Consider the following 23,149-nt stretch of genomic DNA (forward strand, 5'->3'; position numbering starts at 1 on the left):
GAAAGACCTTTTTAACAGCCTTCCAGTGGTCTACTCCTAGATTGGACTGAAATCTGCCAAGCATCCCGGTAACAAATGCTAAGTCTGGACGCGTACAGACTGGAGCATACATTAGGCTTCCTACAGCTGAAGATTATGGTACCATTTTCATCTGATCTGATTTTAATTTATTTTTCAGGCTTTGAAATAATCCAAATTTATCGCCCTTAACTATTGAAGCAGGTGTTGCAGAGCACTTACTTATATTATATCTTTCTAGTACTCTGCTAATGTATGATTTCTGAGATAATCCTAGTACTCCTTTAGACCTATCTCGGTGTATTTCAATGCCGAAAACATAAGATTCCTCACCAAGATCCTTCATATAAAAATTAGATGATAAAAAATGTTTAGTCTAATGCAACATATTAATGTCGCTGCTTGCTAACAGTATGTCATCCACATAGAGTACTAGTATTATAAATTTTCCACCCTTAGTCTTAATGTAAATGCAATTATCCACCTCATTCTCCTTAAATCTGAATCTCTTAATTACTTCATCGAATTTAAGGTACCATTGCCTTAACGCTTGTTTAAGTCCATAGATAGATTTCTTAAGTTTGCAAGCCAAATGGTCCTTGCCTTCCATAACAAAACCCTCGGGTTGTGCCATGTATATACATGCTCATGCAGGTCACCATTAAGAAATGCAGTCTTTACATCCATCTGATGGAGCTCTAAATCATAATGAGCAACAAGCGCCATGACAATTCTAAATGAGTCTTTCTTAGAGATAGGAGAAGATGTCTCATTGTAATCTATTCCTTCTCTTTGTGAAAAACCCTTTGCTACAAGCCTCGCCTTGAACCTTTCGATTTTCCCTTTTGAGTCAAGCTTAGTTTTGTAGACCCACTTATAGCCTACTGTTTTGGCTCCTTTAGGAATTTCTACTAAGTCCCAGACTCCATTATGACTCATAAATTTTAATTCATCTTCCATAGCTTCAAGCCATTTGGATGAATGTTCACTCGTTATTGCTTCTTTAAATGAGGTGGGATCATCTACCTTCCCAATATCTTCACCTAAATAAACATCATAATAATTTGGGATAGCAGATCTTCTCTCCTGTTGTGATCTTCTAAGTGGTTCATTTTCGATCACCGGCGGTTGAGAAGATTCTTGTGGAATTTCTTCATTATGTGCCTCAGAAGTCTGTTGAGTGTCATTATTTAATTCATTATTATTATCAACTGAGTCGGTATCACCAGAATTTTCATCTGGTGCTACCACAGTTTGAGTCACAGGTACAATATGAGGTACCAAATTTATTGGAATATTATCCTCTTGGATTTCCGGTGTAACATTAGCCCGAATTTCCTCAAGATTAATTTCCCTTTCTTGTGAGCTTCCCCAGACTTCATTATTTTCTAAGAATACGGCGTGTCTAGTTTCCACAAATTTAGTGACATGGTCTAGGCGATAAAATGGCAGCTTACAGTCTTAGGATCTAATTTCTTTAGCTGTGGATTAAATATTCTTGCCCCAGCACGACAACCCCACACACATAAATAATTTAATGTCGGTTTTCTACCGGTCCATAATTCATAAGGTGTTTTGGGTGCCGACTTACTTGGAACTCGATTAAGTATGTGTGTAGCTGTTTTAAGTGCCTCTATCCGTATATTTGTTGGCGGCTGTTAAATGCCGATTCCATACCGCCAACATCTGCATAAAGTTTAGATAATAAAACATCCAACATAGAGATAGGTGCTTAATCTCACATATTCCACAAGTGTTGGTGTATATTTGTATGCAGATGATAAACCCTGAAGTTGGGAGGAAAATCAGACTAAAGTGAGGAGAATTATGTATCCATACAAGGATGGGTTGTGAACTTCATCAAAATATCAAAGACTCAGCCCAAAACTCCGCGAAATAGATAGAGGAGGACCAGGGGAGGACATGGGCCAAAGGCCAGGCCGGAAGGACCCAGCCCAGGTTCGGCCGAACCCCCTGGTTCGGCCAAACCACCAGCTCCACCGTTGGATGTGGGGTTTTGCGTGGACGTCCCAGATGCATCCCTGATGCCAGTTGGAGGGCACTTCGGACATTTCCCCTTCGCCAACCGTCATACCAACCCTACATAAAGACATCACTCCCTCACTTCACACACACACACTTCCAAGCTTGAGCTGAATTATAAGAGGCTCTATTGTACTATATTGTATACTAGAATATGAAGAGAGTAGTGTAGAAGGAGTCGGAAGAATTCCGGAGTTGTCAGTAATCTTCTCCTATTTCTTTTATTCTGTTTATTACTCTGAATTCATTATAATATTCTTCTTGAGTAATTTAGATTTATTGTGTGAGAATTATCTCTTGGTTAGTTCCTAAATAGCATACGGGATTATTGTTCACTATAATCAACTAAAATATAGTGATTGCTTTGGTGAGTTATGAACACTAAAGTAGATATTAATTGCTTAGACGTGGTGTTTAGGTAATTATTATCTAATAATTGATGCATATCCCACAGTACGTTTGAGGTGGGTGTAGAGGTGGTAACAGCCCTCGAGATCACTTAAGTCCTCCCTGTCCGGGTACGTAGTAGAGGGACATCTGGGAACAGCGGGTTGCTAGTGCCTGAAGTATTGCGTTAGGATTAAAATTAAGCTTTCCCTAGACACTGTTTCTCACTAGTAAATCATCTCTATCCTGGCCTATCATTTTCTTGGTGTCTTTGGATGAACCGGAGGAAGCTCTGATCACACACGTTCCCTTGGATTCGGTACCCTTGGAATACTTCGTAGGGGAAGTGCTACATCGGTATATCCGTGCAATTGCGGATTTCATCTGTAACCGAATCAAATACCAACAAGCATTTCTGGCGCCGTTGCCGGGGAACGGTTGCCGATCATTTCTTCACCCCTGCTATCCTAGAGAAGTATTCTTGTCAAACTCTTCTCGACCATGGAGCAACCTTTTTTTGAGTTGTCTGCTCCTCGGGGCGAATTCTATGAGCCGCCTTCTTCATCAGAGCCCATTTATACAACTGGCTATGAAATTCGCCCCGAACTAATTAGTATGGTTAGGTAAAATCCTTTTTCTGGCTTTTGGTCTAGAAAATCCCTACCATCATCTGCAAGACTTTGAACAAGTCTGCTCATGCCCTAAGATTCGTGGCATAAGACAAGAAACTGTACGGTGGAAATTGTTCCCGTTCTCTCTTCAAGAGAGAGCAAAGCAATGGTGCACCTCTACCATTGGATGTGTAAACGGTAGCTAGGAAAAGCTGCGAGACAGATTCTGCCTTGCCTTCTTCCCAGTTAATCGCATTACTGCCCTTCGAGTAGAAATTCTCAGTTTCAAGCAGATCGAAAACGAATCAATCGGTGCAGCTTGGTCCAGATTCACTAATTTAGTGCAGTCCGGACCAACCCTGTCCTTACCCGAGTATGTACTCCTCCAACATTTCTATACGGGTTTGGATAAGGAGTCTGCATTCTATCTGGATATAACCGCTGGAGGATCATTCATGCACAAAACGCCGTCAGAAGGAAAAACGATTTTGGATCGCATTCTGGAAAAACACTTCCTTCATGACGCAGTCTAATGAACCCCAGCCGGAGGCATCCGTGATTACTTTGGTGAGTTATAAACACTAAAGTAGATATTAATTGCTTAGACGTGGTGTTTAGGTAATTATTATCCAGTAATTGCTGCATATCCCATAGTACGTTTGAGGTGGGTGTAGAGGTGGTGACAGCCCTCGAGATCACTTAAGTCCTCCCTGTCCGGGTACGTAGTAGAGCGACATCTGGGAATAACGGAATGCCAGTGCCTGAAGTATTGCGTTAGGATTAAAATTAAGCTTTCCCTAGACACTGTTTCTGACTAGTAAATCCTCTCTATCCTGGCCTATCATTTGCTTGGTGTCCTTGGATGAACTGGAGGAAGCTCTGATCACACACGTTCCCTTGGATTCGATACCCTTGGAATACTCCGTAGGGGAAGTGCTACATCGGTATATCCGTGCGCTTGCGGATTTTATCTGTAACCGTATCAAATACCAACAATATTCATAGACAAAGTAGAATGACTAAGCATACTCCGTACCATGTCCATAAGTGTACGGTTGCGACGCTCAGCCACTCCATTTTTTTTTGGTTCTCCAGGCATGGAATATTGGGCAATTATTCCATGTATCTGAAGGTATTGGACAAATGGACTAGGACATTGCCCATAAGGAGTATCTCTCCCATAATATTCTCCTCCTCGATCTGATCTCACTACCTTAATTTTTGCATTATGCTGATTTTCAACATCGGCTTTGAATATTTTAAACTTATCGAGTGATTCAGATATATCTTTAATGGGGAAAACATATCCATAACGGGAGAAATCATATGTGAAGGTAATGAACGAGTCATATCCATCAACAGATGTTACTGGGAATGGTCCACATATATCCGTGTGGATTATTCTAATGGACACGTGCTCCTATTAGCCCATTTCTTAATTTTCTTAGTGAATTTTCCCTTAATACAATCTAAGCAATGATCTGCATTCGAAGCATGATCTCCTCCCGGTTTTTCAAACCGAGAGATCAATTTTCCCAATATCTTGATGCACCAGGATGGAACTGTTAGGGGGTATTGGCTATATGGTTGTATACTAGCAGATGTAGACTAAAGTTTAGTGTATATTAGAATTATAGGAATTTATTGTTTTTCTATTTCTTCTTCCACTTAGTTTAGGAATGATTAAATGAGATACATGAGTGATGTGCTTCGTGTCACGCTACCGATATAAATATCTTAACCCTGCACAGACTTTGATTATACAAGTGGCATGTATAAATTATTAGCATAGTTCTCTCTTACAATCTTCTCTTGGGATTAAATAAATACGATACCTTGGAATACTCCCAGGTGAAATGCTAGAATGCTATATCTGTGCGCTTGCGGATTGCTTCAATAAACTATATACTAGGACCATTTCCAGCGCCATTGCTAGGATTATTATCTTTATTAATGTCGTTAAGAAATACCAATACTCAGCTCGGGACATGTTCTTGAGATGGAGGTCTGTCATAAATCGATTATCAAACTAACTTCATAGCAATATATAAAATCATATATTCTAAGTTTTAGATCTTGTTGAGTGAAGTTGTTATTCCGCAACTTGGTCATTATATATGTCCATACATACCTCCCCAATGTGTGCCATACTTATTTGGCATAAGCTGATTATAAGCCATAATGGCTTATGAACGACAAAAAAATTACGAGTAAAACTTTTTATATGTGTCCTTAGCTATTTAAAAACCAATACTGAATTAACTACGATGCAAAACTCAAAATCAACACTAAAATTAAGCTTGGCGATGGCTTATACGTTGACAAGCCAACGACGGCAGTGTCTTAAAATTCCAATGTGTATGTTTTTTATTGACCTAGAATAGTGATGCATGTGTTTTTTTAGAAGCAGTAGTAAGAATTTTCTGAATCATACAATTTAGATATTGTAGTTTATTCATCTGGCAATAGTCAGAACACATAGGTGCATTTCTGGTCCCAATGAAATCGAAGAAAATGAACTGCAACCAATTATCACCCTTATATATGCCTCAAACAGTTCCGCTGATAAGACAAATTACAAATCTTCTGTAATTATTGATTAAGCACTTGGAATGAGCTGCACATCACACCATTTTGTGTTAACGAGATAGCTAACTCAGTACTTCAATTCAGCCCAATTTGTGGAAGTGGAGGGCTATTCGCACAAAAGTTGCAGTAACAAAGCCCATCAGTACTGAAGCACTCGCCTTTGCTTTGGTACTTATCTGAGCATGTCGCTTTGCAGGTTGCATCAATGCAAGGTTTTGGTACTTCTGTGATTGGTGCAGCATGACACTCTTCAGTAGCTGAAACCTTCCCTGATATGTCTGGACATGTAGATGGAAAATATACGGGTTTATTATGTGTAGGAGGTATGAAATTCTCTTACATAACAAATTAAATAGATATTGTAAAGACAATGTAAGCACGGAAGTTTGCTTCCTTATGTCTGAGAAGTACTCAAATACCTAAACATAGCACCAGGAGGGAAATTGCAATCAGTGCAAGGTGATTGGTCTTCATCTTTTTCCTTACAAACATCAAATACTAGATGACTGGTGGGTAATATTGATGTTTGATGAAGATGCTTACTTGGCAACACATGGGTTTTTATAGCATTGGTGCCAGCACAATTTTGGAATCAATTTAAGGTGTGTATAGATAAGGCATCAATTCAATACCGTAATCATAGCTAAGATGATCGGATAAAATACAAATGTATGTGTTCTTATCCTAGAAGCTGTAACTGAAATTTTATGCTATGCTTTCATATCTCTATGGAGATAGTTCCTAGTATAGCCTAAAGTTATAATTTCTGCTTTAAAACTTTTGTTGGAACCATGCCACCCTATATTTGCAAAATTTGAGATATGCCACCCGTATCTCAATGAAATGTAGGACCCACATGAGTCAATCTCATGTGGGTCAGGGTGGCATATCACAAATTTTGCAAAATTTATGTGGCATGGTTCAAATTATCCCTTAAAAGAATATTTGTTTAAGAAACAGGGCTGGTTGCATAAAACTATGTGTTAAGATTACATTCCCTCATTCAAATTGGAACCATGCCATTATGATTTTACAGGAATTTGAGATGTGCCACTACATACCCCTTCCAAGCATTATCAAAATTTGTTTCACCAAAATTCCCCCTTAGTCTTCTTCCTTTCGCTTAGGCGGACCATGGCACAATGATGCGGTAGGGGGCTGCTGTCGGTAAAGTGGGAATGATGGTCCCCTCTTTATCAGGTTCTTGGTGCACTATGGGGCCCATGATAGTTAAAGCAAGAATAGTAAATAGTCGCGAATGCTACCTCGAAGCCGAGGAAGATGACCTGACATCAATGTTAGCTCGGGACTGAGCTAGCTCAGGCTCGAGACTATGACTATTGCTCCTTTTGGGCCAGGGGTTCGAGATAGACGTTATGCCATAAGGTCTTAACGGGCGAATCTGCTTTATTCAGGCTATTTTACTTGGGCATGTATGTTGCTTTACCCTTTCAATCCACGTTAAATGCGGCGTGATATGATTACTAGGGACAGGTCACGGACAATGTGGGGGATGTGGCTGTTCATGTCACCCCTTGTTTGCCCATGTCACCCTAGAGAAATGGTGGGTGATGTGGCACGTACTCTGCTGACACCCAAGGGCCCCCTCTTTATTGGCTTTAGAGACTGACTAGTGGCCCCGTTGATAGCTAGAACAAGGACTTCGTCTACCCTGATCCACATGTTAGCCAATTGGTGAGCCTGTCACATCCAGCTAACAAGTTTGGAAGGACATCGACAAGACCAGTTTACCAACTCCAATTAGCTCGCCCCAACCATTGTGTGCGTGCATAGGCGCTGTGGTATTTCCTTGGCACCTAAACGGAAGACCAATGCCACTGAGAAAAGGGTTGGAAAAGTTTGAGTTCACATGCTCTGGACTGAGTTAGGCTCTAGCCACATACATCGAAGAAGTGTTCATGATCTAACACTTAGAACAACTGTAAAACCACTTTGTACACTTGATCTCATATAGTAAGGACACCGGAGTAGGGTATTACACTTCCAAGTGGCCTGAACACCTTGGCCAAACTTCAAAGTGGGGATACCTTGCCTTCCTGCTATAGGGGTTTCCTACGCCGACAGCTGGCGATCTAGGTAGGGGTGCACATTTATGAGTTTGTGTTCCCGCGCTTGGCGGGTCACCATCGAGATGACTCCAATTCCCATGCAGTGGCAGAACTGCTAGCGGAGGAGTTTATCGACCCCATTCACACCACATCGCACCCTCCACAATCTCCATCGAGGTGCACTGCTTGCACTTGATGGGCGGATCTTCACCACAGGCGGGCAGAGCGTGCAACCTCTACTCCCTCTATCACCAAGGGGGTTTAGGAGCTAGTTCTGCGGCAGCCTCGACCATTTGACGAGAGAAGGCGCGCTGTCTTACGATGTGGCGTTGTCTCAACTTTGACTCTACTACACCAGGGCTGCGCTATTCATGACAGAAGCGTTGCTTTGCCTTCCCCAACGTCAAGCTGATAGCGGTGCTCCCGAGCGCTGTTGGCTCAAGAAGATTACCGACTTGATGGGTGCTACCCACCTCCAGGCGGTGGCCGCAGGCCTCGCTTCACGCTTTGGGTCCATGTCTCACGCCGCCCTGAGCTCATCGCGATCGCATGCGGCTCATCCGGCCCCTCATCAGGGCGTTGTACGAGGCAGTTTGCCCCGAGAGTGGAACGAGCATGGGTATATTTGTGCTTGCCCCAACGAACTGTGGCTGCACAAGGATGCCCCTGTCAACCTCGAGGACCAACGCGAGAGGCGTGAGAACAATGTACGACGCGAGGAGGTCTAGTCGTCCTCAGGCACGAATTGTCCTAAGGAGGAATATCGAGGGCTCGCTGAGGTGCCCTTGGGAGGTCGCCCTTATGGTTCTAGGTGTCATGCTCTCTCTTTGGGCCTCTATCAAGTGCAGTGGTATGCCAAGTTCCTACCGAGCTTAACAGAGAAATATGATGTCTTTGTCAACCTAGTGGAGTTCCTCCAGATCTACACCATTGCGATCCAGGCAGACAAAGGCGATGATAATATGATGGCAAACTATTTCCCCATCATCCTCAAGGCCCAGGCTTGATCCTGGAAGACGAGCCTACCTGAGGGCTCTCTGTACTCATAGGAGGACCATTGCCACCAATTAGTGGCCAACTTCCAAGGTACGTTCCCGCACCCCGGCACTGAGGTAGATCTTCATGCCATTTGCCAACGTGAGGACAAATTACGATTCGTAGCCCACCTCCTTATACTTACCAGATTGAAAAACCAGTTGGCCCATCTTATGTGCTCGCTCGATGAGCCATTACGGTCTTGTTCCACAAATGGAGAGCAAGATCCGCTCCAATTCCGTTTTTTTGGTAGAGGCGAAGGATAGAACCAATGGTAAGCATGTAAGCAACCTACCAGCGGAGACGGACAACAAAGACAAGGTGTTGAGGTCAAAGGCGGAGTGGCGGTGCGACATCGGGCAACACCGATATTGGCATTCGTTGGCATCAGCCCATGATCGGTGTCTGGCAGTTCGTAGCTCCATGCTACGTGCCAAAGAAACTCGGATCGCCATACGGTCGGCGGCGGGTGCTCACGGCGGCTTTGACCTGCGTCCCGGCCGCGTGCAGAAGCATAGGAGGCATGTCGGGCGTACCAACAGCGAGGGTAGGCGGGCGTGAGCTCCACGTCGTCACTCCAGGTTGCAGCTGTCGATTGTAAGAGCGGGTGATCACGAAGGACCCATCGTTTGGCGTTTCAGATGGCAGACCAACAATGGAAATCCAGTGGGTCACATAAACAATGTGTGTGGCATCATCGAGGTGCCAATGTGTGGAGGCAGCAGCAAGGAGTCTCTGGCGCATACAGGCGTCATGTTCTCGGTCTCATCAACATCGACTTTAGGAAAATGATGTGCTTGGCAAGTCATGGTCATGCTAGCGTTGACCATATCGTGCGGTGGAGGGTGTGCGAGCTGATTCGTTCGGAGTCTGCAACCGCTTTAGGCCAGGTACATGTCGATCATTCTTTGAGTGGCATCTCGTAAGTACTGAGGTAGTGATGTCGCCGTTCAGGGCAGTGTCAACAACGTGTCTCCATTCAGGCGGAGGCACTATATGCGACACAATCCACTGCTGGAGAAAGGGTTTTTAACCCCGGTTTGTAACCCCCTGTAGTACCGGTTATGCAACTGGGACTACGAATCTGGGACTAAAGATGGTTAAAATAACCGGGATTAAAAATCCATTTTAAGTCCCGGTTGGTATTACCAAATGGGACTAAAGATGGAGCCAATCTAGGTCCAGTTGGTTTTTGAATTTTCATTGTTTTCAACTTTGAATATTGATTTCACTACATCCCCAAATAATTCTCAAATTGTGAAATCCTTCACTACATCCCCAAATCGTGAAATCCCCAAATCGATCATCACAGAACAAAAGGATCATCTCTAAATACATCACAAATTCTAAAAAAATTACATCACAGATTCTAAAAAAAACATCGCAAATACATTATACATCACACACAAATCAAATACATCACAGATTATACATCTCAGATCCATGCAATGAATCATAAATTCTCAAAAAAAAAAGAGAAAGAACAAAAACAATCCGGCAATGCCGTTGCCGCCTCCTACCTCCTTGTGCTAGCCACCCGCCGCCGCCCGCTGCGCCTCCCTCTATCACCGCAAGTCCGCCCTACTCGCTCGTTCACACTCTGCTGTGCTTGCTTGAGAGGATAAGAATAGAGAGAGGAAAGGGAGAGGATAAGAAAAAGAGAGGAGGAGGATAAGGGAAAAGGTGGTTGCTAGAGGATTAGTGCAAGGAATTATATACTATATATATGCGTCGATTTTTAGTCCCAGTTGGTATTTCCAACCGGGAATAAAAATATTAGGAGGGCGGACACTTTTTCAACTGGGACTGAAAATCCGGTTGGTGTTTCCAACCAGGAATAAAAAGATTAGGAGGGCGGACACTTTTTCAACTGGGACTAAAAATGATCTTTAGTCCTGGTTGGTATCATAAAATGGTTATGAGCATTTCAACCGGGGCTAACGATAATCTTTAGTCCCAGTTCATTTTAGAACCGCGGTTATTATGGTTTTCGGCCGACCAAAAAGATCAATTCTCTAGTAGTAATCACCTATAACCATTGTTCTGGGATGGCATAATGCCGGTCTTCGTGCCAACAACAAACACAAGAAGAGCATGCTAACATGCTGGACTAATACATCTAATCGTGTGTGAAATTAAAAGGAAAAAGTACGAATTACCCCCCTAAACTGTAATACCAGATATTTGACACCCCAAACTTTTAAAACCAGACTAATTACCCCCCCCCTAACTTGATCCGGAGCGGTTTCAAGCTTACGTGGCACACATGTGGCGATACAGTCAGCAAAAACAAATAAAATCGGTGGGCCCCACTTGCCACTGCTGCTTTTTTTCTCTCTCCCCTTCTCTACCTCTCGTGGTGAGCAGAGCAGATAGCGCCGGCGGCGAGGCCCATCCAGGGGGAGGATAGCAACGTGGCAGCGGGCGAGTTCGTGGAGGACGACGACTGGAGCTATGTTCTGGCGCCGGCGGAGGGAGCACCAGTTGCACACGAGGAGCCGTGCCAACATCCGTCGCGCCTTCCGCTGGCGCCGGCCACCGCCCACTCCGCGATGGTGGTGGTGGTGGCCGCTGCCGGCATGGCTGATGCTGCGATCGACCGCGGCGTGATTCGTCATCCTCAACATGGTGGTGTGCGTCGTCGCCGTGCTGTTGTCACGTGCACCGGAGACGGAGGAGGAGGACACGAAGGCTCTTCGACCATCTTCCCTGCCTCCACGTCCGCCGCGAGGAGGCTCGCAAAGCAACCACTGGTGTGCCGCTCATCCTTGACCGCATCGCCTTCGTTTCCGCGGTCAATCGACGAACCCACCACGTCTTGAGCTCCCTCGCGACCCTCCTTCTTCCTTCTTCTCCGCGGCCGGCGGTGGAGGTCCTCCCGCGACTCTCCCCCTCCAGCGCCGTGAACGGCCGCCGCATCTCCGACGAACACCACCTCACAGATGGCGACGGGTGAGGGTGGGGGCAGGCAGAACTCGCTAGGGCGCTGGCAGCGGCGGTGGAGGACGGGCTCGCTCGGGCGCTGGCAGCAGCGTTAGAGCCAAAGGTCGCGCGAGCGCCGACGAGGCGGATCTCGGTCGGGCGCCGGTGGGAGAGGCGAAGGTCACTTGGCTCGTTCGGCCCGCAGCGAAGGCAGAGGCACGTCGCTATCCTCGCTCCGACACCCCTAGCTGGGACCGCCGTAGCTGTCGGAGTCCTCGGCTCCCCTCCGTCGCCAGCTGCCTCCGCCGTCGTTCATCTGAGAAGATGAGGAGAGAGAGAGAGACAGAAAGTGAATGGAAAAGAGACAGAGGGGTGAGAACTAACAGGTAGGGCCCACCATTTTTTAATTAGAAAAATTGCTGACTGGACTGCCACGTAGGATTAAAACCACCGTAGATTGAGCCGGGGGGGTTATTTGTCCGGTTTGCAAAGTTCGGGGTGAAGAATGTCCGGTTTTGTGGTTTAGGGGGTAATTCGATCGACCGTAATTGTTCAGGGGGTAATTCGTACTTTTTCCAAATTAAAAATAATTAGAGACATGATCTAGCTTGTTAATCTCGCTATTACTTAAAAATTAGAATAGATGGAATCGATAACTTATCTCATTTTGTAAGGTTAGCTCGTCTGCATATGCGATTTCATAGCGTATACTAGCAGGTTCATGATGCTTATTGAAGTCTCCATATATGTATTGTCGTATTGGATCACACGCCTTTGCCACGCCAGCACGTGGCCCCATGTCACGTCCGGAATTTCTATCCAAAATTCCAAACGCTTACATGTGTGTTAAATCCTCGTCCAGGAATCAGCCGAGACACACAATAACGAATTGATAATAGAGTACTCTTAAACAGCTAATTAATATTCGCAAAATAGTAAATTATTACAGAGGTGGATAGTTCCCCTCAAAGAATAAAATTCTACGCAGCAGAAATAAAACGAATTTGGAACAGCTATGGCGACTCCACTTCAAAAGCAACTTAACCCGGACAAAGCCTAGTCCTCCAGATCATCACCTTCACTGAAATACCCCTCCTCTGATGAATGAATATTGCAAGAATGAGCATATGACATATTCAACAAGCCACACAGCAAATATACAAGTGCACAGGATAACAAAGGATGGCATAGTAAAGCTCATTTGCATAAACAGCATTTAATAAACATTTTAGAGAATAATAAAACAGTTGAATAATTAATCAGTATTAAATAAACACTATACAACACACCTGTGTTGCATAGGCCCAACCTTATCTGAACAACCAACCTCCGGTTGTACAAATCAAACCTCCATACCAGGAATATACCATTCCAAACCAGGAGTCAAATTAATTAACACAATATTATCATTAATGAGTGGTGTGAGACTAATCACGAAAAACATTGTTAAACTCACCCATAACCGCGAGCACGGCTATTCGAATAGTTTTACTCTGATCAGAGATGTACCACTGTACCCACAAGACACAGCTCCACAACATGTCACCATGCGCCTCAGTACCACCACGGTACCTCGGAAAGGAACTGTGACAATACCCCTTACACAACACAACTCACCACAGTGCACCGTTCCTGGATCATAATCTCCCCCTCAAAACCAGAGGCAATGGACTCCCCAGCGACCCCCACGGACTTCTCGCCGCTTCACAGTCTGGCACCCCGTAATGAATCATGCTATACAAAAGGTAAAGCCGTTGCCCACGCTGGCTTGTGGTTGGCACGGTAAATGTTTCACAACAGTAGCTCGCGAACCGGTCCTTAATTGTCATGAGCACAACCATCGAAACCATATGCTCACAACCCACCTTTAATCAGGTTTTAATTATCAATTAATTATCATACACGATTAACCATCGTGAGCTACCATTAAATATAACCATAATTAACAATGTAATATAATTCATCCCATTAATAAGCTAATGTTTCTAAGCAGGGCTAAGCAATTATATATATAGCATTTAGCTAAACCAATCCAATATATAAGGTCCAAGCTAATCAAATTATAACCTATAGGAAAATAAAGTCATCTTTGGCCATAATTAATTGGGAAAGGCTCACCACCCGATGACATTCGAAAATAATGCATAAGTTGAAATAAAACATTAGCTTTAAACAGGTTCAACATGCTCAAAGGGTTGTTTGGGATCTGTGTGACTTGCCTTGAGCTTCTGCAAACGCTTCCGAACCTTCCTCAACGAAAACGCTCTCCTCCGGAACGTCGAAAACTAAAGCAAAAGAACAAAATGAACAAAACAGTACAAAAACAGGCATAAATAGTACATGTGGATATTTTTAACATATAGATCTTGATTTTAGAAAAATTTAGCAACTTGAACCACTCGAATCCGAGTTACGATGATTTAGTTATGAATTTCCGAAGTTTAATCGATTTTCATCTAATAAAGAAACTAAGAAAAAGGGATTTATGACGTCATGATGACGTCATCATCGCCGGCCATGGCACGGGCGAGGCGACCATCGGCTCTAGAGGGGTCGGCCGGGCTATCTAAGGACATCTAGACGTAGAGAACGACGACGCGAACTCACCGGTACAAGAAAACACGACGGACGACGACGAACGGCGACCGGTGACGAGCTCCGACGGCTGCTCGGCTCGGGTCGGCGGCGGCGGCGGCTCTCTGGCGGCTGGTGACGGCGGCAAAGGGGCGGCCGAGGTTCCTCACCTCCGTGCTCACCCGACGGTGGCGACAGACGGCAACGGCGACGGCTACTGCGGCGGCGCGGCGCGGCTGGACGGTCGCCGGCGGCGGCGGCGGCTAGGGCAAAGCGGCGGCGGCGCTACGGGCAACGAGGGAGCTCGGGACTTGCGGCAAACGGAAGAGGACGACTAGGGGATGCTATTTATAGGCTCGGATTAGAGAGATCGTACTCCAACCGAGAGGAATCGAAGACGGAAAAATCTAAAGTTAGTTTGGATGGATAAACTCAAAACGAACTCGATTTGGTTTATCCGGGAAAAATTGGCCTCCGAGACTTTAGGGGAAAGGGAGAGGATAAGGAGGAGATGATTTCCCCTCAAGCAATCGGACTCGGGGGCGACCGGGTGAGGCGAATTTGGTGGAAAGGCGGCGGCGCTCGGACTCGGCTCGGCCGGCCGGCTGGAGGTAGGGGAAGGCCCCGACATGTGGGCCCCACATGTCGGCGGCTAGAGAGGTGGGGGGGCGGGGCGGCGGCTTGGGCCGGCTGGGCCGCTCGGCCACGCGCGGCTGAGAGGAGAGTTGGGCCGGAAACGGCCCAACAACTTAGAGGAGGATTTAAAGAATTTTTCAATTAAAATAATTCGTGCCATGATGTTTTATTTATTAAAAATACTTTTCTTGCTTAAATAATTCCCAGAAAAATCTAGAAAATAGATAAACAAGCAAAGTATTTAATGGAATTTTACCTAGCTCAATTTTATGTTGAAAATTTTCCTAGATTATTCGAGTTTAACTCATAGGCTTTTAAAATAATTTCTAAAAATGATTTAAAAGATGAATTATTAAATTAGACGATTTTCAGGGCGTGACACCCCAGCGGCGTGGTGGAGATCAGGCCATTCCCAATCCAAGACACTAGACATAGTTTCCATAAGCTCCACATCATCAAGAAACTAGTACTAGATACTACTCTTTCAATGCAAATACTACTATTCCATACTTAAATTTAATGCTACTTATATCACATGATGTCTTATATGTTGTGTAGAAACCATGTCTCATGCAAGACATGTTTCCTTCTCTTTTCTCATTTATTCACTTGCCACATCATTTTTCATCCTAGGTGACAGCTTATTTAATGCTATGGACACTATCCTAGTCATTGGGTTGAGAATGGCCTAATACAGGTGGTGATCGTCGGCACTCGGCACATGCTGGAGCTTAAAGGACGCTTGATCAAAGGTGCCTTGCGTGGTGCACGCCACTACAAAGTTGCATAACCGTAGTCTCCAATTTTCGGCATGCAACTTTTAGAAAATCTTCATCTTCATCACAACTTTGTAGTGGTTTCACAATAATATGGACCGCCCTATTATTTTGGCTTATTCATGGATTAAACCAAATGGTATATTTGCAAACGAAAAATAATTTGTTAATAAAATATGTGTTCTTAGCTATCTAAAAGCAATGACTGAAAAATAAACTTTGATAAAAAAAATCACAAAATCAACTTTAAATTTAAGGTTGAAAATTTGAATTTTAGCTGATGAGTATAAGTATAAGCGAAAAGATGAAGCCGCAAAATTATTTAGAATGAACGTCGGAGCAATATTCTGCTTACTAGACCGTACTTTATTTGTTTCCAAGGTATCAAAATGTTATATTGTGGTCATTATGACCGATAGCGATTGGAATTGATTCCCAGAACCGAAAGAAAAAAAAAACAGTAATTCTCATTTCTCCGTCCAATTTCAGATATCACATGCACATCGTGCCACTTTAACGAAAGGAGAGAAAAAAAGCAGCAGATTAAAGATGGAAACTGGACAGACCAAAGTCCCAACTAGTCTTTAACAACCCACGAGTAAAAAGCGAAAGCCCTACAGTGCAGTGCTACACCCAATAACTAGCTTCCCGTACTAAACCAAAGCCGAAAGAAAAAAAATACTCAAAATTAAAAAGCAAAACCATTTCATCGACACAGCGCCCACAAAACCGCAAAATCCTCCGCCGCCTCCTCCGGCCGGTAGCGCACGCCGCCGACCACCCGCCGCCGCGGACGCGACGCCTCCTCTCCCCGATTCGGCCCCGGATCACATGCGGCCACTACCCCGATGTCATCCTTCCAGCTTCTCCTCCACCCCTTGCTCTTGCTTCTCGTCGTTGGCGGCGTCGCGGGCGGCGGCGGCGGAGGTGGTCGCCTGAGGGCGCCTTCGCTGGAATTCCACCACCGGTTCTCTTCTCCGGTGCAGCGGTGGGCGGAGGCGCGCGGGCACGTGCTCCCCGGAGGTTGGCCGGAGCACGGCAGCGCCGATTACATTGCGGCCCTGAACGGGCACGACCGCCGCCGCGCGCTCTCAGCAGCCGGCGGCGACGGCGGAGGAGGAGGAGGAGACAAGCCCCCGCCGCTCACGTTTTCTGAGGGAAACGCCACCCTCAAGGTCAGCAACCTCGGATTGTAAGGCCTCTCCCCGTCTCTCACTCCCTTTTCGTAGTGGTTTGGTGCTTGAGAGTTTTAGTGAAGAGTCGCATTTTTGTGGATATGTAAAAGCTTGCACTATGCGCTTGTGACGGTCGGCACGCCGGGCCAGACGTTCATGGTGGCGCTGGACACCGGGAGTGACCTCTTCTGGCTGCCGTGCCAGTGTGATGGGTGTACGCCGCCGGCTTCGGCCGCTTCTGGATCGGTAAGAGCACTATTCTCTTGACAATTCGATAGATCCTTTGTTCATTTAGGTGTTGGTGCATAATTCAGAGCTATACAACGATCCATGCTGCAAGAATTTTCATGTTGCTTCAGTGGCTTTTAAACTGTGCAATGCTTTTTAGGATTTTTGCTGATATACGGTATGATTTGGTGATATGCTGCATGTGGGAATGGACTTATGGTGCCAGAAGATGGTTGCTACTAATTACACAGCTTAGTAAAAATTGAATGAGATGTCGATTCGCTAAGATGTCTGGCATTATGCCGTTCAGTTGGATGAAAATATCTGATCTTTCTGGCCTTTAGTTTGCTCTTGATTTATTTGTCAAAAACGCATGGGCTTGGTCATAATCTATAACTAGTGTCGAATGTTGTGGGAAATTGTGTAACCTTTCATAATGAAGTCCTAATTAGGTGTTTAAATGGTATGTATTGTCCTGTAAAATTGTAAATTGAAGTACAATATCTGAGTGATCATCTAATCTTATGAATCGACAGGTCTCAATAACGCATAAAACAACATTGACTGCATAGATCAGCCGTTCTGAAATCTTGTTGACTTCAGTTCAATCTTCAATGTTGTTTCTTGCTGCTGTTTTATTTTCTTCTTCCCACTGTTCTAAACAATGACCCATTTAAAGCCTTGTTGGCCGTTCTCATAGATCCTAAATGTGGTCACCTTACTGCTATGCTTTTCACATAAACAGTAATATAGAGATTTACCAAGGAAACATGACATTTATTGTTTTAGGCTGTAAACCATTTTTTCTATCCTTTCGGTAGCATCAAGAGTCAAGTTTGCAGAGTATATAGCGGGCATGAAGGTTGCCAAATATGTCCGCTATAACTACAATGCCATAGACCTTCATTTCTTTTTCTATTCTTTTGAGTGAATTGCACAAATTGCAAGCATTTTTACACATGTTTCACAAAATACAAGTTCAGTGGATATTCTCACACACCTACATGTTTTGTGCGGTATTAGCTTGATTTCTGTATCACCCCCATCAACTGGCCCTTGAATGGGGCATCTACAATGAGATATATGTGTCTCATTGTACATGTTTGCGATGACTACGATGCAAGGGCTGACGCAGCAAGTGGGTACAGAATACTTAATCACAAGGCCTCTCTTTAATCCTGCAAGGGTGAGTCAACTTAGCAAGACAGAAATCAGACTAAGTGGAACGCAAGGCATGAAACATGTTGGTTTGTGAGAATGCCATCGAACTTGTACATTTGTGCAACATATGTCAGTACCTGTACATTTGTTGCAGCTGTTGCCTTCTAGATTAAAAGCCTGTGTTGTGTGTGTACTTTCACGATTTCAAATTTTCCAGTAAATGAATACTTGTTTAGTTGTTTTAGCTTCCAAGAGTAGAAATGCTTTAATATTACATCAGGAAAAATTTGAAGGTATACATTATATCTCTTAAACAATATCATTCAAGGGTCCTTGATGTTATTTGCTGTAACTTGTGGTGGGTTACTATAGCTGGTGTGCATGGGCCACTATTCTGTCATATAACAAATAAACACAATGATAATATGCTCATTATTTGGATGTTACTCTAGTGTGTTTGTTGTAGCCAATGAGTATAAATACTGATAGTCTGTCCTTGATGTTATGAATAAACACTGTATAGGGCCTAAAGTCTTATCCTGGACCAGTTTTCTACATCCTTCCATCACCAAACCGGTGCATTCTTTCACCTCAAACCATTCTACTTCAGGCCTTCCTCTGATGGATTTAATACCTCTATAGTAGGGCTGGTTCGTAATCCTCCAGCCAGACAGCAGCCATGAAGCTTCGTTGCTGCCTGGCATAATTAAGTCATGAGAATAAGCTTGGTTGGCTACCAAGTTATTTTTATGATTGTACTTTGAAATTTAGAAATTAGGGCAATCATTCTTATCAGTTGCCTATTTGGAAATATTAGATTGAGCTTTTAGGGAGTGGCTCTATATAGTATGACATTGTCATCCTTGGCTAGATGTAACAAAGTTGCTAGTCTCACTTTCTTCTTATGATCTGAAGACTTCCTACCGTGTTGGAAGGAGCTCTGCCGGAAGCTAGTAGAGGCCGAGACTCAAGTGCTTGAGCCTTATCCAACCATAACTGTACCACTTGATATAATTGTTGTGCATATATGTAGCTTGAGTGTACCTGATTGTCTTTTTCTATGATTTTTTTTTGTTTTTATTTCCTTTGTTTCTGTTCTCAACTTCTCATACATACATAGTCTATCTCCTTTTTGGACAAAAGTTTTGCCTGCTTGTTTTTTTATTTCTCACACTTAAAACTTTTATAGCAAAGTAATATTTTCTATTGTCATTGATTGTGTTGGTACTCTGAAAAATTACAATTTATTTTTCTTCCAAGTGGCACTTTTGCTACATGTATGTTCTCTCTCAAGATAAGATTTGGGTAACTATATTGCTCAGTTACTCACTGGCTGCCCCTGGGTTTCAGGCTTCCTTTTACATCCCTAGTATGTCATCAACAAGCCAAGCAGTTCCTTGCAACAGCCAATTTTGTGAGCTGAGAAAGGAATGCTCTACAACATCACAGTGTCCATACAAGATGGTTTATGTTTCTGCAGACACATCTTCTTCTGGTTTTCTAGTAGAGGATGTGCTCTACTTGTCAACAGAGGATGCCATTCCTCAAATTCTCAAGGCGCAAATACTATTTGGGTAATTTTTACATTTCATATAATGGGTGAAGGAGACTGTGTTCAGCATTTTGATAAAATCTTCTCTACATTTATCAGATGTGGACAGGTTCAGACAGGATCATTTCTGGATGCTGCTGCTCCAAACGGTCTATTTGGACTTGGGATAGATATGATATCAATTCCTAGCATTCTAGCACAAAAAGGTCTGACATCTAATTCCTTCGCAATGTGCTTTAGCCGTGATGGTATTGGGAGAATTAGCTTTGGAGATCAAGGCAGCTCAGATCAAGAGGAGACACCACTAGATGTTAACCCACAACAGTGAGCAATTTCTTTTTTTTACTAGAGTAAATTTCAAGTTGCTCGAAACCATAGGGATTTTGGCATGTGGCAGTGGCAGATAACCTCTAGTGTTATGGTCCTAGAGTTTCAAAAAACCACACCCATGACCAATCTTAAGCAATCTAACTTCGATTGATGCAGCTCCTATATGGCGGGATCAAAGAACATGTTACTTTGGATATGTGATTCCAGAACTCATATATACAAATCAAAGAATTAACAGGTCAACTATTAGGTTTTCTAAAGCATTTTTAACCATAGTACATGGTGTTATGCCACATGCTAAAACTCGTATGATTTTGTGCAATTTGGACTATAATACCTGGGTTTTGTTTACTCTATGTACTATGTTATCTTCTTGTCCATTATTATCTCACGTCTGGATAAAATCTTTTTCTCCAGTCCTACATATACGATCAGCATCAGTGAGATTACAGTTGGAAATAGCCTCACGGACTTGGAATTTAGTACTATTTTCGACACAGGAACGTCGTTCACATACTTGGCAGACCCAGCTTATACATATATAACACAGAGTGTAAGTAAATAATCTGTGAGGGTCTGATCTTTCATTGAGATGGGAGTGATTCACATAACTTTTTTCTCATTTTCAGTTCCACGCACAAGTTCATGCAAATCGCCATGCCGCTGACTCAAGAATTCCTTTTGAATATTGCTATGATCTGAGGTTTTATTCTATACAAAAATATTTTTCAGACCTTTTGATTTGTACACTTGCCATTCTGTGTTAAATGACAAATCCTGACTTTAACTTATACAGCTCCAGTGAAGATAGGATTCAAACTCCTAGTATAAGTTTGAGAACAGTGGGTGGAAGTGTATTTCCCGTTATTGATGAAGGGCAGGTTATCTCCATTCAGGTACGATGAGCCCCATATACCTGTATTTATGTAAGTTTGTATACCCTATATGTAACCATATTGGTTTTGTTTGAAATTTGCAGCAACATGAGTATGTTTATTGCTTGGCGATTGTCAAGAGTGCAAAACTCAATATAATTGGGCGTAAGTTTGCGACCAAACTATTCAGTCATTTTTTTGTTGTTGAAAAATCAAATTTCACAATATTAGTACTTATTTGAACATATCCTCTGCGAGAATGAAACATAAAAATGTTATGTTTCATCCTAAAATCAATTCAGTTGTTCCTTTTTGAGTAGGACATGTGAAAAACTGAAAATTGCCTAGAACCAAATTTCTCATGCTTTTGAATACCATACTGAATGATGTTCCTGTTCATTAGTTAAGGACACCCAAGGGTCATCTTTTCACTGATGACTACCTTTTTTTTTCTGCGGAATACTGCTCTACAAATGTTGGCATTCTATGTTCTCAATGCACACATCTAAATCTCTTCTCTGTTTCATGTAAGGCATAATAATTCATGAGCACGTTATTAGTTGGCAACTTGGCATAACACCTCTTATGGTAATTAGTATACCACTATTCCATTTGTTAAAGCAGCCTCTAGTCTGCTGCAGACTTGCTAATGTCTAAACCTGGTTAGCTCCTAGTCCAAATTTGACTAACCAAGAAGGTTCAAATTTCCATTTGAGATTTCTTATAAAAACATAACAATTTTAAAAATTACACTTTTAAGAATCAGTTTCATAAGCTACACTTCTATTGTTATTCTGTATCACAAAAAAAATAAACTGGAACATGCAGGAGTATAGTTTTCCAACAGTTTTCTAAGGACTAGTCCGCTTATCCACTAAGGCACTAAAGGCAGCATATAGCTAGAACATACGGGCCAACACTTCGGTAAGATGCCGCCAGCATCAACTATCGTGTGACTCTGATTGACTCATTGCAATTGGTTCTTCATTGACTTCATGCCTTGCCACCACTTTGTTGAAAAGATTATGGCTGAGGAATTGGTTCAATACATAAGAGCTATTTCCTACCATGCACAACAGTACGGTGATATATTATTTCTTAGCATTGCCACCACATATGGTTTTTAACTGCTAACATGTATATTCTTCAATCGTTGGATAGCCATGTAGTCATGTAAATGTGTTAATCAACTGTACTTTTTGAACCGCATGGGGGTTCTTCTGGATGTAATCTGGAATGGGAAGGTCTGGCCTCCCCACTCATTTGTCCAATATCTTCTTCCCCCAAGTACATTGACATTCAGCAGTCTGTAGCTTGCAGAACATGATTATTTCTAAAATTGAAGTACTTTTCCATTATGTTTTCATTGGACCACTTTTCATGTTTAATTGTGTTCATACAGTACAACTAATTGTATAACTATCGTGCAGAAAATTTCATGACTGGTCTTCGTGTTGTGTTCGATCGAGAAAGGAAAATTCTTGGTTGGAAGAAATTCAATTGTGAGTAAAATGATCATTATATTGTTTTTGTCACTTTGAAGGCTTACTCATAATTTGGTGTTGATATGTTTTATCAACACAGGTTATGACACTGATAGTTCAAATCCTCTTTCTATCAATTCACGGAATTCTTCAGGTTTCTCCCCTTCAGCACCTGAGAATTACTCCCCCGAGGAAACAAAGGGTGGGAACCCAGCAAGCGTTACACAGTTGAGACCCCTTAGTAATTCCAACCCAGTAATGTGGTATGATAGTTTAGTCTTCAGTTTTCTTTTGGTCAATTTGGCCTATCTGATCCTCTTCTAATTTGTTTCGGGATGACCTGAATGTAAATTAGTTATCACGATTACTGTAGATGCACTAGAAGCTGACTAGAGAATACAGCATAGAGAACAGTACTGTATACACGTCCTGTAAATGCCGTCCTTTGTCTAGATCGACAATATTGTGTCAAAAGCAATTAATTTGTGATGCCGATTTTTGATGGCTCACACTGTACGAGTTCCGTTTTCGGTCTTCGTTTTTTCCTTGTCAATTATACTATCTTTCCTTATAAAATTATCTCCTTTGTCTGGATCAACAATATTGTGTCGAAAGCAATTAATTTGTGATGCCAATTGTTGATGGCTCACTGTACAAGTTCCCTTTTCAGCCTTTGTGTTTTCG

At 43.0% G+C, this 23,149-nt stretch overlaps 1 protein-coding gene across 2 annotated transcripts; it reads left to right on the top strand.

Moving 5' to 3' along the window:
- Positions 1-16,290: 16,290 nt before the first annotated feature.
- On the top strand, positions 16,291-22,984 carry LOC127770324 (aspartyl protease family protein 1-like). 2 transcript variants are annotated; one of them, XM_052295991.1, is made up of 10 exons: positions 16,291-16,852; positions 16,946-17,081; positions 19,575-19,798; positions 19,876-20,100; positions 20,524-20,659; positions 20,736-20,809; positions 20,903-21,002; positions 21,086-21,146; positions 22,412-22,483; positions 22,620-22,984. In XM_052295991.1, the coding sequence occupies exons 1-10, from the start codon at positions 16,509-16,511 to the stop codon at positions 22,787-22,789; spliced, it is 1,542 nt and encodes a 513-aa protein (XP_052151951.1). In that variant the 5' UTR covers positions 16,291-16,508; the 3' UTR covers positions 22,790-22,984. The 2 variants fall into 2 exon arrangements, with proteins under 2 accessions (XP_052151951.1, XP_052151950.1); XM_052295990.1 differs by having other exon boundaries at positions 16,293-16,852; positions 22,566-22,984.
- Positions 22,985-23,149: the final 165 nt, after the last annotated feature.

The sequence above is a fragment of the Oryza glaberrima genome, chromosome 4 (genome assembly GCF_000147395.1).
Source record: "Oryza glaberrima chromosome 4, OglaRS2, whole genome shotgun sequence".
Taxonomy (NCBI): domain Eukaryota; kingdom Viridiplantae; phylum Streptophyta; class Magnoliopsida; order Poales; family Poaceae; genus Oryza; species Oryza glaberrima.